The sequence below is a fragment of the Astatotilapia calliptera genome, chromosome 22 (assembly GCF_900246225.1).
Source record: "Astatotilapia calliptera chromosome 22, fAstCal1.2, whole genome shotgun sequence".
Classification (NCBI taxonomy): Eukaryota; Metazoa; Chordata; class Actinopteri; order Cichliformes; family Cichlidae; genus Astatotilapia; species Astatotilapia calliptera.
This window is the reverse complement of record NC_039322.1, coordinates 33,940,456-33,960,673: the sequence shown is the minus strand read 5'-3', so window position 1 is coordinate 33,960,673 and position 20,218 is coordinate 33,940,456. Positions and strand designations below refer to the sequence as shown.

The window sequence follows — 20,218 nt, the reverse complement described above, 5'->3', positions numbered from 1 at the left end:
CTGAAAGAGGGCATCACTAACGCCTCATCTGTAAAAACTCACCTCCTTTCCCCAAATTTGCAGCTCACAGCCTCAGTAAACAAACGCAGTCCCCTTGGAACAGCTTCTTCTCGTCGGTGTGGAACTTCTCTGGATCATCTGGAATATCCTCACCTGCACTAAAAACCATCTCCTCTCCCTCACTGAACTTTCCCGTGGTGAGTGGCTCACCTGTGTCCTCCTCCAGGTGCTTAGCAGTCCCTACAGTTAAATCTTAAACTTGTCCCTGTTGGCTCCTCATTTGAGTCCACCTGTAACTGTTGGCACAAAATGGGGAAGAAACCTGATCTGAGTGACTTTGACTGAGGTTTGGTAACTGCTGCTGGGCAGTCTGGTCTCAGTATTTCAGAGACTGCTGACCTACTGGGATTTTCCCCATACAACCACTGTATGGGAAACTGTTTACAGAGAATAGCCCAAAAATTAAAAACATCCAATGAGTAGAAGCTCTCTGCCTGGTTGATGCCAGAGAGCTTTGATCTGACAGAAAGGCAATAATAATAATTCTTATGACCAACACACAAGGTTAAAGGTTAACATTAAACCTGAGACAGATTGGTTAATATACATATATATATATATATATATGGACAGATAACCCATCTCACCTAAAAGTCCTTTTTTAACTGTTCGTATTTATAATCCTACCATATGATGTTTACCAGCAGGTGTCAGTGGTCACCAGTTTACTTTTTTCCATGTGGACTTTTAAAGTAAAGCCAGCTGGTTTTAAAGACTTCAAAGTCCTTACTTTCTGTTTGCTGTTGTGCCAAACACACATTTCCTTCCTGCTTTCACAACATGACTGCCTGCCATCAGGCTGGGTTGAGATATATCCGTTGACAGGAAGACAAAGACACGATGCATGCCGGGGCACCTTTTCTTGCAGTTTGAATGTGCTTCCCTCAGTCAGTCTACACCAACCTGTAAATGTGATGGATTGCCTTGAAGTTGATTCAGGGTGGAGAGATGAAGCCAAATTACTGCGGCAACCTACTGACTTCATAAACAAACAGCTGGACTCGACTACCATGAACTTTCAGAAAAAAGACACGAAAAGAGACTTGAGTGCCTGACATTTCTTTACTTGACACTGCAAATATAATTAAATGATGCAAGTTTTCGCCTAACTTTTAGGTTTATACTTATACTTGGTTCAACTATGATGTTTGCATGAAGCTGCATGTTATACAAAGCAATGCATGTATTTAGTTTACGTCTATATTTTCAAGCTGAATCATCCCAAGATTAAAAAGACTGAACTAAATCACATCACCAAACTCCAACAGCCTAAATGCAAGAAAACCTTAATAAAGCTTCATTAGATAAACTCTGACAAAACTTTGCAGGATTAAGAATTATTGATATTATAACCACAGACTGTATGAAAGGTGAGCATCATAACACCATCTTAGTTTGGATACAAGACCCTGAGGACGCTACAATCATAAAGCAGCTGATTTTAGACTGACTGAGGTTCCAGATGAAAATAAAGTTATCAGATGCATAACTCCTAACCCCTTTACCTGGACCACATGAGGAAGAAGGTGAAGTGAAAGTATCTGTGCTCTTATGCAGAGTCCCAGTCACAGGCGAATTCTCGGGCTTGGCTTCTGTGGTCAGACCAGAGTAAAGGAGCACATCTTCCTCACACGGCGTTTACTGTAGAGTCAGACGTGATGCTTCTAATCCTGCCAACAGTCTGTATCATAACAGTCTCATGTCGTTTGTTCCCTTCTTCTGTCACTTACCTTGAATCCACATTGATAAAATGTTGCAACCACCTGGACGATCACTGACGCACCAGCAGGAGCCACAAAACCGTGTTTCAGAATAAAAAGCACCACTGAAGCAAAACCACATTCAGTTTGGTTTAAACTTTAAACGAGTTCATTTTTATTAAAAATCCATTGGTTCAACAGTGAGTGACAGCTGTTGTTTCACATGTGAAACTCAACTCAGTTTCTTCAAAGTATCTTACAATGACATGAAAGCAAGAACTGTGCGTACAGATGAGTGAGAGCAGGAAAACTGAAACGAGCGCAGCCCTGATCCAGGACTCGCAGTGCTGACTTCAGTCACCGAGCGGCATGCACGATTCGTTTTGAGAAAGGTTAAACTGGCAGGTTTCCATTCCAGCCAAAATGCCCACTTCTTTCCACGAGTACAAAAGATAGCAGCATAGACCAGCTGTGTGTGCTGAGGCCAGCGTTTTAATGTTAGACCAGCCTCAAGTTGCCCACTCTGTGATACCAGCACACTGAAAATGACTACATGTTGAAATCACAGGTCAGAACCTGAAAGCTTCCAATTAAAGTTTACAAAGACCAAGAAAAGATGTGAAAGATTTTAGATCTAAATCTTTGGAGTATCCAACCTGGAGCTCTGCCACTTCCTGTGCTGCGGGACAAGCGGACTCCATAAACCTTGTGTCTGCTCTGTATTCATGTTCGTTGTTTTATTAAACTACATTTTGTCATTTTTCCAGGATGAACTCATCCTCAAAAACTTATGTTAAAGGCAGCTGGCATGATTGGTGTGAGGGGCATTTCTATATCCACACATGGAAAGTATAGCAGCTGAAATCCCACTGAGCAGCTTCCCCCGTTATCCAACCCACAACAGGACAGCACAGACGATAGCAAAGGTCAGGACCTGTTACTGCTGTGGTTCTGTTGAACTGTGACGTGTTTTATCAAATTGATTCAGGACGCACCGAGACTGGATTACGATCTAGAGTTAGCATTAGCAGCGAATTAGCCGCTCGGGTTTAAGCACAGCGTGGAGCTACGTGAGCTGTGCTGACAGCGACTCCACCTGGGCTCGCATTATAACGAGCTCTAAACACTCCACCACTGTTGGATTTATAGCAAGTGCTCTGCTCTGTTAGACAAGACGAAAGTCAGCTCTGTGATTACGCCATTATTGGAACTTGTCCCTTTAGGGTTGGGGGGTGGGGACCTCCAGGCCTGGAGGGCCGGTGTCCTGCAGATTTAGATCTCACCCTGGGTCAACACACCTGAATCACATGAGTTCATTAGCAGGCCTCTGGAGAACTTCAGGACATGTTGAGGAGGTCGTTTAGCCGTTCAAACCAGCTGTGTTGGATCAAGGACATCTTAAACCTGCAGGACACCGGCCCTCCAGGCCTGGAGTTGCCACATCTGCTTTAGGGGGATGCTAGAAAGTTGTAAACGGGGAAACCGTCAGTCCCTCTACCATCGATCCGACGCTCTGTATGTGTTAGCAGCACTGAGCACAAGTCTCTCTCACTGTCTGGTGAGCTTTTTTAAGCCCACTCAGTAACGGACATGTCTGAGACTTCGAAGCAGTGCTTGGTATGAGCATCGTTGTCCAAAGGTTCGAAACAAAAAGAAGCTGTTACGGTTTCTCTTCTTTATTATTTACTCCCCTTGTGCCAGGGGAACGTTTGGATTCTCCAGCGCTTCACTGTTTTTGAATGAGAAAAATAAAATTCAATCACAATGGATGAAACTGAATCTCATATACAAGGCTCTGCGCCATCACGCGAGCCTCAGCTTCATCGGCCGTTTGGCCAGCGGCCGTCGACGAGGCGTTCAGCATTTACACGAGTGCACCCCTGCTGAACGTGACTGTTGACCATTTACCTGGTAGCAGACAAACGGAGGACTGAGCTGACCCGTGTTGTATTTCAGCTTTTGCTTACACAAAACCACAAACAACAGGCCAATGACGTACATACATTATCACTAGCACACCAACTGTATTAACCTGTAAGTATATCACATCTTTTCAATGATTGAAGGAAAGCAGTGCTGAATCAAGAGCTGAAGGAAAACTGAAGTCATCACAGCAAATTTACATGTCAAACCAATCCAGCTCTTGAAAACAGAGCACACTCAGTCACATGTACATAAACCTGTACAGTATTTACACATGTGCAAAGGAAATGAACATCAAAAATCAAAGGTGAGTAACCCAGACCAAGCATTAGTTTGGCAAACGCCTCTGTCGACCAGAAACGACTCCCTAAACATCCACATATGAGAGACAAGCAAAGGAAACGTCGTCCGAGTATTGTAATACTGATTTCTGTGGTATTGCTGGTTGTACCAAAAGCGCTGCAGGCTCACGAGACGCTGTGCATCTCAACCACATACTCTGCCAATGAGGTGTTTGAGTGCAATATCAGTGAGGTCACTCTAGTGTCAAAATGACGGCAAGGCCGATGTCATCCGCACGATGCCAGTGAATAAAGCTATCAGAGCTAAAAGCATGGGGGAAATGAATGAGGGGGGGGGTCTGCCACAGTTACAGAGCTGTGAGCTAACAAAGACATTGTATGTTTGTGAGTTTTCACTGTTTTCATTTAAAATGTGTCAAAGTACACACATTATGTATAACCTGAAAGGCAAAAGGGTCCCAGGCATGATCCTGTGCCAAGCGCTGCAGCTTAATAGGCTTAGAATTAGCCTGTCAGGAGCATGAAGAGCAGGATTACTGTAAGAGCCAGAGGAAAGGAGGCAGTGACACAGTGAGAGCAGATCAGGTTAAACACATACAAAACACAAGAGCTTTACACGTCAACGAAAACAGAGAAGATCCTCTGGAGGATGGAGAGTGCTGATGCTCTTCCTCTCGCCTTTCCTGAAGATGAGCTGCAGCGTGCATAACTAACAACAGCCTGGAAAACAAATACCTGCGTGGTTATCAGCCTGCAGCACACACTGCAGGAGGTCGTCACGAACCGTGTTAACTGTAAGTGCTTTGCTCCACTCGTCCCTTTTACACATCAGGTGTGAGCATGTGTGAATACTTGTGTCAGCACTCTTAAACAGCCTAACTGGACATTATTGGTTTTTCTACCCAACACTGAGTCTGACTGCACCACAGCTCAGATTCCTGTCTTTGTGAAGGATCATTCGGATTTATTATTCCATTATTCCTACTGGGTGTGATGCACGCTGAACAATGATCATATTAAGTAAGAACAACAGTAATCGCTCTCATTAGTGGTGTCCCAATAATCCAACTCCTTAATCACAAAGTCGCCTTTATGAGGGTAAAACTCGAGGCCAGAGCCTCTATGATTACAGGCTGGAACAGATCAGGGCTTCGCCTGTGACAACTATTTAATAAAGAAGCACTAAGGGGATTTCCCAACTCTCTGAGATTGAAAACATTTGTATCACGGTGTTATTTCATGGTGGTTTTAAGGTGTATCACATTCATATTAAACTTCAGCTACAAGACTTATACAAGCGTGTTTTGGTGATGCATCTACCTGACTTTGGTCGGCTTTAGCAGCCTGCAGTGCTGCACCTGCTGACATAATTAGGAGTCGACACCAGAGGCCACAAACTGGTCAGCAGTCGAGCCTAACTGGACTGTTTTCAGCTGGCCACCTATGACCAGTAACCAGCTGGTAAACCTCAGATATACGTGATTCTCTGCTGACCATCTCGTGCCTCATGTTGCAAGGATATTAAACATATTAAATACAGCGTCTTACTCCGTCTTGTCCTTTTCTGCAGCAGTCTTTCTTATCTGACTGAAGTCATGTAAAGATGCCCTGAAATGACAGAATTCAGTCTAAAGGGGCTTCGGTGCAAACCACAGACTGGAACAAACATGTAATAAACCTGAATGATCCTTTGTCTGCCTCACTGACTGGATGACGTGCTCAGGGCTAAAAGTATTTCTGTGTTTAAGGCTCTATGTTAATAACAGGGACCGCTCTCCATCATTATACATTCTGATCATGCGGCCAGGGGTGTGTCTGCGACTGGCCAGCCTATCTTACAGTCTGCAAAGGGGAGAAACCCCCAACCACGAGCCCCTGCTGGCTGGACACTTGCTGATAAAGAAAAAAAAGTCCCCCACCCATGTTACTAATATGTAAGCACCAAAGTTTTTATTTTCCCCCTCACACGACCAAGGAGCAGAACGTCCCTCGACAGCGAGCTCTTGTCTTCAAACACCATCGAGCTGTACGCCATTAATACCTGAGCATTCAGGGCATGTTTGTATTTGAGTCCAATCTTCATGTAAATTGTAAAACCCACAAACAACTTTGCAGCAACACGCAGCACGATGAGGTGGCTGGATGCAGTGTCGGCCCTTTGGGTGAATGTGAGCACAAGAAATCACAGGATCATGTCTCATATTGCATTTAGTAACACTTAGCACCGAGGTTTGGGTGGCATTTGAAGACAAAGGCTCTGACTGTCTTTTCTACCTGAAAGCAGGAGTTTCTAGGGTCACGCTGCTCTTCCGTCATGCTTCAGATGAAATGAAGTGGAAGCTGTGATTAGCCTGAGACTAGGCTGCAGTTTGGAGCAGCAGATGTGACACCTCCCCCCTTCAATATAAAGTCGTAGACCGTGGGTGCTTTGAACAGTGGCTAAAGGATAATCAATATTACAACCAATGACTGTTGCCCATTATGTGACCGTCGTTGTTAACAGCAGCTGATGAGATGTTTGCGTGTGCTTTGCGGCCGAGTTTGCGGTGACGTTTGCTCGTCAATCACGTGTCCCAGTCGAGCTCTCTGCACGCGATGCGGACCAGTCTGAGCTCCAGTTCAAAGGCGTCGGGCCGCTCCTGAGGGTTGGCCGACAGCATCTCCCTGATCAGCTGCTTCATGTGGCTGTTCATGCTCTTTTTCCGGGCAGGGATCAGCAGCTCCATCTTTGGGTTTTCTAACAGGGCCTCTCCCAGCGGCACAATCTCCGAGCCCTGCTGCACGTAGCTCCCCAGCAGCTCCTTCTGAGTCTCCACATCCACAAAGGTGATGCGCTCCACCATAGCCCAGATAATCACCCCCAGGGCGAAGATATCTGCCTTGGCTGTGTAATGGCCCTCCCAGACCTCCGGGGCCATGTAGAAGTCCGTCCCACAAGCCGTGGATAGGAAGCACTTGTTGACGCTGGCCGGCTCCTCGGGGTTGAGCCCGGATGTAGAGCAGACCTTGCTCAGGCCAAAGTCAGCCACTTTGAGGGTGGGCTCGGACGAGCCGGCTGGCGTGCAGGCCTGGGAGATGAGGATGTTGTCTGGTTTGAGGTCACGGTGTATGATCTGATTACGGTGCAGGAAAGCCAGGGCGCTGCCCAGCTGCAGCATGAAGCTGGTGTTGGTCTTGCGGCTAGGTTTGCGAGACAGCAAGTAGGCATTCATGTCGCCGCCGTCGCAGAAGTCCATAACAAACCACAAATAGTAGGCACAGCAAGGGTCAAAGGTGATCTCGCCCTTCAAAGACGTCTCCACGAGCTGCAGAAGAAACACAGAAGATGAAAAGTGCGTGCACATAAGCAGTGCTGGCATTTTCCATGTAACGATTGTGACATACGGCCTAGATCAACACATTTATGGCGTGTCTCAACATAGATGCTCTTTCTGGTGGCAGATGGCTGCACAACATTTAGGAAACAGCAGTTTATAATTGATGCCCAATGCTGGTAGTGTAGAGCCATTAGACTATTACAGCACACATCCCTACTATACACCAGTCCTCATTTAATCATTAGTAATTATTCAAGTCCGACTCCCTCTCACAACATTGTAGCATGTTTATCTTAAAACATAAATCGTCACAGGGGACTGTTGTCAGCCCGACGCTTTGAACCGAGCTAAACTGTGACTGGCTCTATGAAAGCACATTCGGCCAGTTTCCTCGTCTGGAGCATTTGGATGGTTTTTTGTTGTTGTTTTGATCTTTTTTTTTTGTAACTCTGATGCGTTACAAAAAAAACCCCAATTAATTCAAACAAATTTGCACTTCACAATACAAGAAAAAAAAGGATACTCCTAACTACTTTGAATGGAACTTGCTGCAGGAATTCTGGCGAGCTGTTGTTGGAAACTCACTCTTTGACCAGTCGATGGTTTATCCTGATAATTTACCAAAAGCTGTGATCAGGCTGAGGAGCAGAGGAACTGATTGTTCAGCATCCTGCAAGAATGTCGCAAAATGTGATAGAATCATCAGGTCCTGCTGTTTTGCCATCAGGGAATGATTGTATAGCCTGGATAACCTCCTGAAGAGTAAACTCAAGATAATCCCAGTCGGAGTTCCTCAGTTTAGGCAATGGGAGAGAATCGAAGAAGCCATTAAGATCAGATTGTAACATATTATGCGTAAGAGAACATAACTCACTACAGAGCTCGCTGAAGCGACGGTTTATATCAAGTGGGTTAGTTAGCAGAGTTTTGGATTTGATGCTGTGTATTGCTCTTGCTATGCTGTCATGATAGCAATATACCAGGATTATCCCCAAACTCAAAATGCTTTGGTCGCAATTTCCAAAGTAGATTACTGACTAGGCCACTCGTTATGTCATTATATTCGTATTTTAATTTCACTATCTCATTATAACACACAGGAGATGCAGAGACTTGATACGATCCAGGTCAGGAGGAACACTGTTGATTTCTCTCTTTCTTTTTTAAGAGCTGATGTGTAAGAGATTATTTCGCCCCTCAAAACAGTTTTCAGTGCGTCCCATGAAGTCGAATCGGATACCTCACCATTATCGTTTACTTCTATGTAATTCTTCAATTTGCAGGTTATATTCTTAACAAAAATGTCATCCTTAAGAAGGTTAGTGTTAAGTCGCCAAGAGTAAACCTGTTTGGAAGTTCATCGCTTCTGCTTATCCTTTTTTTTTCAGGGTTGCGGGGGGGGCGCTGGAGCCTATCCCAGCTGTCATAGGGCGAGAGGCGGGGTCCACCCGGGACAGGTCTGTCGCAGGGCCAACACACAGGGACAGACAACCATTCACACTCACAGTCACTCCTGCATTCACACCTATCCCCACAGTTTTGGAAGTGAAAGATTTAATGATATTGTTAAGGGACTACGGTCAGATATTAATATATTATGATACTTGGAGTTGGCGACTTGAGAAATGAGACGTGAGCTCAGCAGAAAATGGTCGATCCTGGTATAAGATTTATGAACATGTGAGCAGAACGAGTTCTCTCTACCTGTAGGACGTTGAATCCTCCAAATATCTACCATGTCCCTGGTTTTAAGAAGATTGTTTAAACGTTTTGAAGAAGCTGTTTCTGACACTAATTGTGTAGATGATCCATCTAGGAAGGGGTCAGGATAACCGTTAAGATCTCCAGCCACTATTATATTAGGATCATTATCTGGGAGCAGATCAAAAATTCTCTTAAAGAAACTCTGTTCATCTGCGTTTGGGCCATATATATATTTAGGGGTATTAATGGGTGAGAATATCTACCTAGGGGATCGGTAACCACAGAAGTCATCTGGAATGGGACGTTCTTCCCAAATAGTACCGCGACACCACACGTGTGAGGTGAATGGTGACTGATATATCTGAGATACCCAGTTGCACTTTAATCTATGTTGTGTATCTTTGTGTAGCAATGTAACACAATGCTACCTTATATCGCTTCCCAGCTACACAAAGCTCAGACTCTACACGCCTCAGTTAGCATAGTAAACTTTTACGTTTGGGAGAGTTACCAGGAGAAGCCTCAAAGTTTGCATTCGAGCAAACCACAAGATTTCTGAAAGAGCCCTGGGGGAGATATTTGGCCATAACATCATATTTTATGAAAACCAAACACAGCACATCAGCACAAACATCTCCTAGCAGCTGTCAAGCATGGCTGTGGAAGGGTGACTGTATGGGCCGTGGGCACCTGGCAGGCATCGCGTGAACAACCAACTCCTCTGTATTCTGCACTGAGGCTTCTGTCTGCGAGCTAAAGCTGGGGAACATTTCTGCAGCAGGACAATGATCTCAAACACAAATCAACAACAGAAGAGCCTAACAAAGAAAATAATCAGGTGTTGCAGTGGCCCAATCCAAGTCCCGACTGCATGGAGTCTGTTCCCTGATTTTCTTTCCCCAACAGTTCAAAAGCACCAAGAGGTTTACTGGAGGTCCTGGAGGCAGCCACCCTTTTTCTTTTTTAAATCAGGCCACTGAAGTTTGTGCAATGTCATTTGTCCCAATACTTATAACAGCTCTTGAAATCACAACTGAAATGCTTTAACCTCCTAGGACCTGGGTCCACATATGTGGACATCACATTTTGGGTTATTTAGACCAAAATACTCAATTTTGCTCTACAGGGGCCTGATATGTACTCACGGGGACGTTATACTGCTACTGTTCTACTGAAATTTTAAACTAATATCCTCATGTGGCTCTCATTCTTCTTAGAAACAAAAATCAGGTAAAAAAATAAAATAAAATCTGGTAATTCTTTGTTTTTACATTCATCGGGACCCAATCGGGCCAAATATCAAAGAGAAATTAAAATGCTGCTGTGGAAGAGCTCAGGTTAAATGTGCTGCTGAAAATCATCTAAATCAGCATAAAAACAGTAGCAGAAACTTGTTTTAACCCTTGTGTGGTGTTCGTATTTTTGTTACTCAGCCAGTGTTCATGGGTCTAGTGGACCCGCTAGAGTTTTGGCTTTCCAAATTAACACTATCAAACAATTTTATGTTAAATTACTCAACAGATGTTTACTTCATCCCAATTACAAGACATATGAACAGCAAACATGGTTAATTTTTTCCCTTTACCTTTGTTAGATCACATTTATGAATTAATGTGCTTCTCGTTTTTCTTTTATATAAAATGTTATAAATAAATCAGTTATAATCAAGTGGAGTGAGTGGAAAGACACAACACATTTACACGTGAAAAAATAATTAATTGTTTAATTTTTCTTTTGACAAAAACTGAACACGGGTCTCACAGACCCGAACACCATACAAGGGTTAAACAGATGGTTGTCAGAGGATTCACCACCCAAACACATACTGCAAATTATCCCACAAGTGGTGTGGTCAGATACTCCCACCCATTATCACTCACTGTACTGTAAGCATGTACTGGAATATTACAACTAAAAAAGGAGAGCTGGAATAAAAGGATTCTGGGAAAGTTTCCAGTGCTAGCACTGCAAAAGGTGAATGAACGGCTTCAAAACAGCCCTGTGAGCTGCTCAGAGGCAGTAATCAGGCGTGTGGAGAGCTCCTGAAGCTGCTCCAACATTCATACTGCGCAGCCAATGCACGGCAGGCAGCAGCACACATGACTCCAGTCTCACCTCGCCAACAAACACAAAGCTGCCCACTGACGACCCACTGAATCAGTGCGGTTATCGGTCGGATTCAGGTCGTCATAAATCAATCAACATAAAGTATAATAAACAGAACAAAATGTATTGTGTAATTGTGTTAGTCTGCTGTTTCCCACAAATACAACTTTTAAACAATGTTGTTAATGTTTAATTTGTTCTCATCTTTAGATTTTTGTGATTTCTTTTTCCTTGATATTATTATAACGTTTTAAATCTTAGTGTTGTGTCAGCGGCGATGTTGGAGGCAGGAGGACGACACCACGGAGAAGCTTTATGGCTGTAAAACAGGAGAACACACTGAGAGCGCCAAACAGGATGTTAGGGGCAGCGTGAGACGGGGGCACATGATCAGCTGTTGTGACCTCTCAAGGGAGCAGCTGAAAGAAGAAGATGATGATGATGATGTTCCACCCTGGCAGATTTATTAGTAGCTCTACATTTCACTAATCACTGCATCACAGCTGAACGATGTGTTATCATCACGATGCCCGAGGCTCTAACCTGTGCATCCTGCCTTTAACCAACTTCAGCACATGTTTGAAAACTAAAGGTTTCTGAAGTGCTGCACTAAGTGCCGGAGATTATATTTGAGAAATAATTCACTGGCTACAGTTCAAGCACATTATTGATTATTGATCTAAAACAGGTTCTGCTTTCAAACAATGTTATCACTTTAGCATGAAGTTATAAAGAACTGCTAAACCTCTATAAAGCTTCATATAATATTGCCCAGCATGGTGATAAACAATCACAAAGGGTCTTTTAAATTCATCAAAGCAAACTGAAGGCAAAATCAGGCACACTGCATGTTAACAGGCTGCACACGCTAACAACATGAAACTGTCAGCTCCACGCAGCAGCAGCAACTACAGAGTCTGAGTCTAAAAAGCCAACACGTGGATAAATCAATGACAGCACCGAGCTTCCCTCTGACTCAGGAATAAATGGGAGTCAAAAATAATAAACATTTAACTATCAGATCAGATCATTTAACTAAATTTTTACAAGTGCCTTTGTGTAAGTCACAATCTACAGTTTATAAATGGATAAGCTCATTCAGTCAACATCGAAGCATTGAAGCATTAGAAATAATTTCCCCAGGGATCAATAAAGTATTCTGATTAATCAGACTCTGCATCAGCATTAATGTTGTCAGGTGTAAACTGTACGTCTGACTGTCACCGTAGCACACTGGAGGGTTTGTGTTCTCCTATCACCTCAGACGCTGTCATGTTCTTATCTGGTTGGAGAGCCTTTTTGTCCAGTACCTGACAAACTGGTTTTTCCTCCCAAGTCCTGCTTCTTAAAGAATCACAACCTGCAGGACGCTAAGGCAGGAAGTCACCTGCTGGGCAACAGTGTGACGAATGCATCTATAAATAAAGACAATCACATGAATGAATCGTGTGTTTTGGTCACATCAAGTATCACATCTGAACTTGTATTACTTCTTTGATCAATGTGTGTTTAACTGGCTGAGGGGACAAGATGAGTTTGGCATGAGCCAACGGGAGATTTCAGTTTCACTTCTGCAGGATCGCTCCGAGCACGATTCCTTTTTCTGTAACCCCGAGGTCAGCACAGGAACTAATGTGAAGTTAAAAACAAGCAGAAGCCATTAGCAGAGCGGTGCTCTGTAAAAGCATTTACATGCACACAGTGACATCTGTCAAACAGAAAATACTGGAAGTCTGAGATTAGCACTTCCTGTTTATCATTTACACGAGCTGTGTTCAAATAGCCGAGTAGGTCGCTTGCTCACTACATCAGCAGGCAGACTCTACCTGCACACGCTGCTTTCACAGGACTCTTTGCCTCGTGGTTTCACAGCTGCTAGACCCACCGTTACAGCAGCATTTCCTGCATTTATCAGTCTGTCACGTCACTGTGGAGGAATTTTGCCCCATTTTTCTTTATAACATTGTTTAAGTTCATTGAGGTTTCTGGACATTTGTTTATCTGCAGCTTTCTGCAGGTCCTACCACAGTAACGGAGCCAGTCGGCGGTCACATGTTGACGTGTGGACACGGACACACCTTTATTTGTTCATTTCTTGTAGTTTGTGTTTACAGTCACACTCCTGTTGTGTGGCCCAGTTTAAGCCAAAGTTAAGCTCAGGATCAGTAACATGTTTAAACAAAACTAGCATCCTGACAACTGACCTCCAGGACACTCTGCTGTACAGAGGAGTGCACGGCAGCTCACTGACTGCAAGAAGCTCAGACTGCCGAGCAAGCCTAAGTCATCATCCTCTATTACGATAGGTCGGTTTGTCCTGATATGCTGTTTGGTTTGGGCCAATCGTGGCACTACTATAGGAAATAATCTCTTGTGTGTCAAGAGGACTTTGACCTTCATATGTGCGTGTGACGTTCTTTGCCTGTAATATCACTGACCACCATGTGTAAACTGGTAGATCATATATCTAAAGGCCTTCTCAAATGGACGCACAATGTAGTCTTTCACAACAACTGTATAGTTTCACTGGACGAATTCGCAGCATTTTCAAACCCAGCTCAATTTTTTGGATCCCAATAAACAATCCGACCAATCAGGTCACTTGATTTGGCAACAAGTGCGCTCACAGCTCAAGCCGCACACCTGTACTGAACAGACATCGGCATGGAAATAGTCAAACAGCACACAGGTAAACTTTGCTGCGGCTCACTGGGCCCTGTGAAGTGATTTCTCTGCCTCCTCAGCTGTGGTTCAAACTGACCCACTGACATCCTGTAATGTGTATGAAAGCGACCGTGACACAGCTTCAGCTCCAGGATCAAACCACGATATTCTCCCTGCTGCTGCGTCCTCGTGAGAACAGTAGGAGCCGTAATCACAGGTTCTTATTTAGGAACATCAGCACCAGCTCACCGTTGCTTTTATTTTTGTTCCACAGTCCATTTTTATGTAAAGAAATAACACAACAGGTGGAGAACAAGGAGCAGCTCTGACAAACTCACTGCAATGAACAGAATTACAAGAGCACAGTTTCTCTGCTGGGTTAGCTGTGTAGAGAAATACCCACAGAACAATCAGAACATCTGTTACAAACCAAGCTGTGTTTGACTCGTTTTAACTTGTGAATTCTCACATTTTGATCTGATATTATTACTACTGTTTGTTAAAATGACTGTTTTAGGACTAAAACAGTCATTTTCTTTACCTTATACAGTGAAGCAGTTATAAAAAGTGAACACAAACACAGACGAACTACACCCATCGTTAGGGATGGGTATCGAAACCCAGTTCTTGCTGAGAACCGGTTCCCACTGTTTCAGTTCCTTGGAAGTGTTTGCCATTTTTGCAAACGATTCCTTTATCGATTCCAGTCGCCCCGAATGACGTCACCATGTTGCGGAGCGTCATTTACCTGGCAGGAAACACGGCGCCTAAGCGGCTCAAACGCTCAAAAGTTTGGTTACACTTTACGAGAACGGATGACAACAGGGCAACTTGCAACACTTGCAAAGTAGATATTTCATTTAAGGGAGGAAACACTACGAACATGCAAAAGCATTTGCTCACAAAACACGCAATGACCTTAAATGAATGTCGTGTTTTTAATTCCGTGAATCTCAGCCCAGCAGCAGCGGTAACGTTTGCACGTCCTCTCCCGTTAATGCGGCAGGTAAATAATCAACTAACAGTGCATATATGATCTGCCTTATTACAAACCTGCCATTACTGTGCACTTAGGTGGCCATGATGAGACAGAGTCTGGCTCAGATGCTGGCAGTTCTCGCTGCAGTCTGCCGGTAGCGTCTCCTTTCAGGCAGGATAGACGAACGTCACCGAGCAGTGACTACGTTTGTGGTCAAAGGCTTGCACCCATTTGCCACAGCAGATGATTTTCAGTAAGTGAATGTGTTTAATTGTAGGCAGGGACATTACTGGATATTCTTGTGTAATTGCTACAGAATAATTTATGTTATACTTTGTTATTGTTACAGAAGAATATTTATTTTATTATTTTACATTTACAATGTTTTTCCTGGGGACCCTGTGACACCCATTGAAGAGCCGTAGGCTGGATCTCTTAAGATCTCAGTGTTGGGTTTGTAAGGCCATGTTACTCCTAAATTTCTGTCTTGTTCAAAGAGAAGATATAAAACAAAGTTCTAAGCTAATCGACCTTAGTGTTCTCCTTTTTAAAAAAGAATCGATAAAGAATTGATAACGAATCGAATCGTTAAACAGAATCGAAAATGGAATCGGAATCATGAAAATCTTATCAATACCCATCCCTAGTGATCGTGACTGATCCCATGGGTCATGTGTTCTCACCTCAAGGTAGAGCGGCGAACTGGAGCCGTGGTTCATCCTCTGGGCTAGCTGGTCCCGCTGCAGGATACACTCCTCCAGGTGGATGACATTCGGGTGCTGGCTTTGGATGCTGCTGAGGGCCCAGAATTCCCGAAGGGCCAGTTCGACATTTTCTGGAGAGTGGCAGCGAATCTTCTTCACCGCCACCCTTGCCCCTGTACGCTTCACTACTGCCTCATAGACCACACCGTAACTGCCACGCCCCACCTCCTGGATGAGTTCGTACTTCGGCTGGCTGCTTACCATCCTAGTCCTCACTGTGGAGACATATTGTGAGAGTTAAGCTCGCCCTCTGCACTCTGTTGACATGCTAGCATGCTAGTATGATCCCATGGAGTGTATAACGCATGGACGCAGCCACCCAATGCAAACTCATTAGCTAACAACTTGTCAACTGCAAATCATTAGCCAAAGACAACCCCACAGGTAATGCTCCTTTCTGATACTCGAATACCCACAAATACAAAGCAGGCTTATTGATTCCAGTGACTGAGCCCATGATTCATAGACTTTGATAGGACCACAAGTCTTTTTGCAACCACAGGTATTATTGTGTCCTGGTGGAAAATCATTTCGCCTATCCAGGGTTGCTTCACTGTGACTCCAAAGCTACGTCCGTCTGCATCCACCCAGTGAAAACTCATAAAGAATCGCATATAAAAAGTACAAGCTGCTCCCTTACTTAGCCAGAAAGACTGGACACACTGGAGAAGCCATTTTTCAGGATCTATGTCAGACGTACGAATTTCCCTTTGAGATCAATAAAGTTACTCTTGCTCTTGTAAGGGGCTGCCACAGCAGATGGTAAATATGTTTACTGTGGGTGCTCTTCCTGCCACAAAGCTCCCAGAGAGCTGTGCCTCCTGCTCTCATTCACCTAACACGCAAACGTTGGGTGAATGAGTTAACACAACAAACTCTGTGACAAATAAAGACCTAAACAGTTGTCAGGTGCCTCTCCTCTGAGTCTCTTTGCCCACAGTTCAACTTCACACTCTTTACCAGCAGAGTCGTGTTTCTGCTCTGCAGCCTCTCTGAGGTCACCAAACCAGTTCTGTGTCTGTCCGTCTGCTGTGACTTTGCAACACCAGCGTAATGATTTAAGACTTTATCCCAAAACATGAAAAACAATTTGGCTCACTAAAGTAAAAACAATGGAGGAATCCAAACGCTGTTTGGAATCAAAGAACAGCAGCAATGACAAACACCGTGGGTGAGTAACATGTCCACAGTCCACAGTGAAATATTCAGGACACAGAAACATTCTTGAAAGCAACAGTTTGGAGATTACATGTTTAAACTGTTTAGACCACAGCTCGTGATAGTTGGTCCACATTTCTCCTCACTGCTCATATTAACATCTGTGTGCTCCTGAACAGTGCTGAAGCCAGCTGAGATCACACTGTGCTCCTGGGAAGTGTGAAGCCTGGATCCTACTCGGCTGAGACAAAGACACTGACAGCCGGAGACGTCACAGCCAGGCTGCATGCGGGACATGCATACTTGCATACTTGGTGCACTGCAATTTACATTTCTGTGGATGAATCCACAAGGTCACAAAAAACATCAGGCGCACGACCAGCACAGACCTGTGTGATGATGTCGCTCTGACCCGAGCACAGCAGGCTGTAGAACTGACAGCACAATTACCTTCATATAGACCGTCAACTAGGGCTGCCACAAACCATTATTCTGATAGTCGACTAGTCACCGATTATTTTTGCGATTAGTCGACTAATCAGATCATCATCCATTGGACGCAAAACTACAGCTTATTGCACCAGCAGCATCTGCTCTTATATAACTATCATTAGCTGACAGCTTTAAGTGTTTAAGGTGCTAACTACAAATAAAGACAAGATGATAGTTTATTAAATTTTAATGAAATTTGCGGATTGTTTCGGTGAAGTTTAATAAACTCCTTGCTATCTAAAATATAACAGGACACCGGAGTATATTCTGGAGCATCTCACACTTCTGATAATCAGCTGTCTGCTTGACGTTTATTCAGCTGTGTAAAAACTATAACTATAACTGATTTACTCAGGAACAAATAAAATACTAAAAAAAAAAGCCAAACAACAACATTTTAAGTTATCTAAGTGACTCATATATCATGTTTACCTGAGTAATGAAAGACGGCGGTGGGTTTGAAAACGATTTGCGGGGAGTCCGGTGTTCTCACGGCGCTAGTGAGCCTAGCCCCCGGCTCGCTATCGAGCTAGTGGGTAACAGACGTCTCCGAAAACGTCGGAGCGCTTTTGAAAATATGTGGTGTCCTGATAAACTGAGCAGATATTTGAGGTTTACACAGCTACATTCTCGCATGAAAATATGTTAAACGTTTATTTTGTGACCCAGAAAGAATAATAAGAGTAATATTAAAACTAACTAGCTGCCGCCATTGTTGGAAACTGAGCTGGGCTGCGCTATGAATTCTGGGACACAGCTGCTTCTTCTTCTTCTTCTTCGGGGTTTAGCGGCAGCTGGCATCCTTGTACATGCAGTGCTGCCATCTTCTGTTTCAGTCCGTTATTACACTCTTAAATCCTGCTACTTATTCCTGCGTCTTTTGTGATCTTACAAAGCTTCAAACGACGCGTCGACTATTAAATCAGTCGTCGACCATTTTGATAGTCGACGTAATCGTGACTAGTCGACAAATCGTGGCAGCCCTACCGTCAACCAAACCATCATTTTCTGCAGTTTTCTTAGTTTAGCTGCAACAACCATTCACAGTTCAGCTTCTTAACAAAAGGCCTGGCAGACAGTTCAGGTAGAAACCAAGTATCTACGAATCACCAACTAAGCGAACGTTCATGTGACTGAGCCGTGACGGGACAGCAGAGGAAACGCTCCCTACGAGAAGCTCCCACACAGAGCCTTCCTGTCACTTACACCTGTACAACATTATAACACTGCTCATATTTTTCAAGAAGACGTGACCTGAGATTGCACTGATGAGCTATCAATACTTCTTTTTCCCTTCATTTTTATTAATCATACTATACTTCTGATTATTGTTACTTTATAACTCAGTGGCATAGAACAGACAGCTGAATGCTGGACAGGACTAAAAACAGGGACAGATTACAATCAATGTAACTACACAGTTATTAGAACGGCAAAAATAAAGATTACAGATATAATGTAATTGGGTGACAACTGTAAGCTGTCAACAAAGTAAATAAATACTACTTAATAACTGTTTACCCAGTGAGCTGTAAAACAGTGACAGCGGCGCCTGCAGACATTACTTTTTCTTGTTGAGTAAGTGATGCAACAAAGAGTCCTACTGTGTCTCAGCAACAAGGCAGCAAATAAAAATTTAGGATATAACAACATGTTATTGTTATTATTATTAATATTATTATTAATACCACCATAGTAATATGGCTTAAGCGCAGCCTGTTACACACCAATGCATGTAAGATAAGTGGAGAAGTGAAAGATAAGTGCCCCCGCCCCTTCCTTTCTCCTGTTATTAAAAAAAGCAGTTTTAACTTTCAATTAATAACAAACACAGGAGGAAACCTGTATAGTATTCAGTTTGTAGCATACCCCTCTGCTGCTCCATTGTGTAAACAGGATTCAACACCATGTACAACTATTGTGTTAACGTGACACCACTACAGGGTTACATCACCTTGCACAGGAGCTGGGTCGTAATCAGATTAGAAAGTACTTTTTTAAGTATATATTTAAGATAAGAAAACTAAGCACAGGCAACATGGACTGCAAACCATCCTTCTCAGTTGGTTTTTCTATACACCAACTGACAAGGATTTTAAAAAATAAATCCATAGTATTTGATGATTTGGGCTATTGGAATACTGTTTCAGCAATACTCGATAAGTAAAACTCACCAGTGTACAAAGTCACTTGGTCACATGTCAATAATAGCTCAGTTATAACCATTTCTTCTTATTATGAAGCCAACTTATGTTAGCATTAAACACCTGTCTATATCCCAATATTCACTGGACTAATCAGAAAACTTCATTCTAAAGGAAGGTGACAGTGACAGGTTCGGAGCTGATGGATGTCTCCCAAAAGTCGGCAGCGAAAGGCTGCCTCCCGGACGGAAGGAGCGGTAGCCAGCGTGCTAAGGGGCTGATTACAAATCCACTTGACTGATTGGCTAAGAGGCTAACAGCTATCCGGCCTGCCTACTGTCAGCTAACGATGTTGTTGCTCAGCTAACGTTAGCTAATCACGTTAACCTGAGCTAACAATGAGTCCATATATCTTCAGCACAACTGACACGTACGGTGGTACCGAGCATCTAGCTAGGACAAGTCCATGCCTCTTTAACGGTACCAGCACCGGGGCACAGAGGGGGCAGCGTGATAAGCACAGGGTATTGACAGTTTATTGTCCTCTGTGTGTGTGTGTGTGTGTGTGTGTGTGTGCGCGTGCGTGCGTGTGTGTGTGTGTGTCATCAGAAAAAAATCCAGCCTCAAAACACACACACGCGACCCAAGTAGCTACAGCAGACGAGACAATAGTTGATATGTAGAAGAAACAACAGTTGTCGGGCCGCGACTGTTATCAAGCTCACCTTCGAGTCGATTCTCGGGGGTTCATTTGTTGTCTTCTTTACTCTCCCTGGCAGCCATTACCGCCGCGCACGTTCTGCTCGCAGTCAAACCAAGAAGGTTTTGTCAAACACTGGACGTGAGAGCGCGCAGCTGCTATGCAGCACAGCGCGTCAGTGGCGATAGAGCGACGACTTCCGGTC

At 43.8% G+C, this 20,218-nt stretch overlaps 1 protein-coding gene across 1 annotated transcript; it reads right to left on the bottom strand.

Annotated features, from left to right (window-relative positions):
- Positions 1-3,691: 3,691 nt before the first annotated feature.
- On the bottom strand, positions 3,692-20,217 carry pdik1l (PDLIM1 interacting kinase 1 like). The gene is made up of 3 exons (XM_026155681.1): positions 20,039-20,217; positions 15,439-15,734; positions 3,692-7,290 (listed from the first exon to the last, which is right to left on the bottom strand). The coding sequence occupies exons 2-3, from the start codon at positions 15,721-15,723 to the stop codon at positions 6,550-6,552; spliced, it is 1,026 nt and encodes a 341-aa protein (XP_026011466.1). The 5' UTR covers positions 15,724-15,734; positions 20,039-20,217; the 3' UTR covers positions 3,692-6,549.
- Between the last annotated feature and the right edge of the window lies 1 nt (position 20,218).

Excerpts from the sequence above, each read along its gene's own strand:
- pdik1l (XM_026155681.1), bottom strand. The coding sequence starts at position 15,723 with ATGGTAAGCAGCCAGCCGAAGTACGAACTCATCCAGGAGGTGGGGCGT. Across the intron at positions 7,291-15,438 it reads GTTCGCCGCTCTACCTTGAG|CTCGTGGAGACGTCTTTGAA; the intron begins GTGAGAACACAT and ends TTTCTTCTGCAG.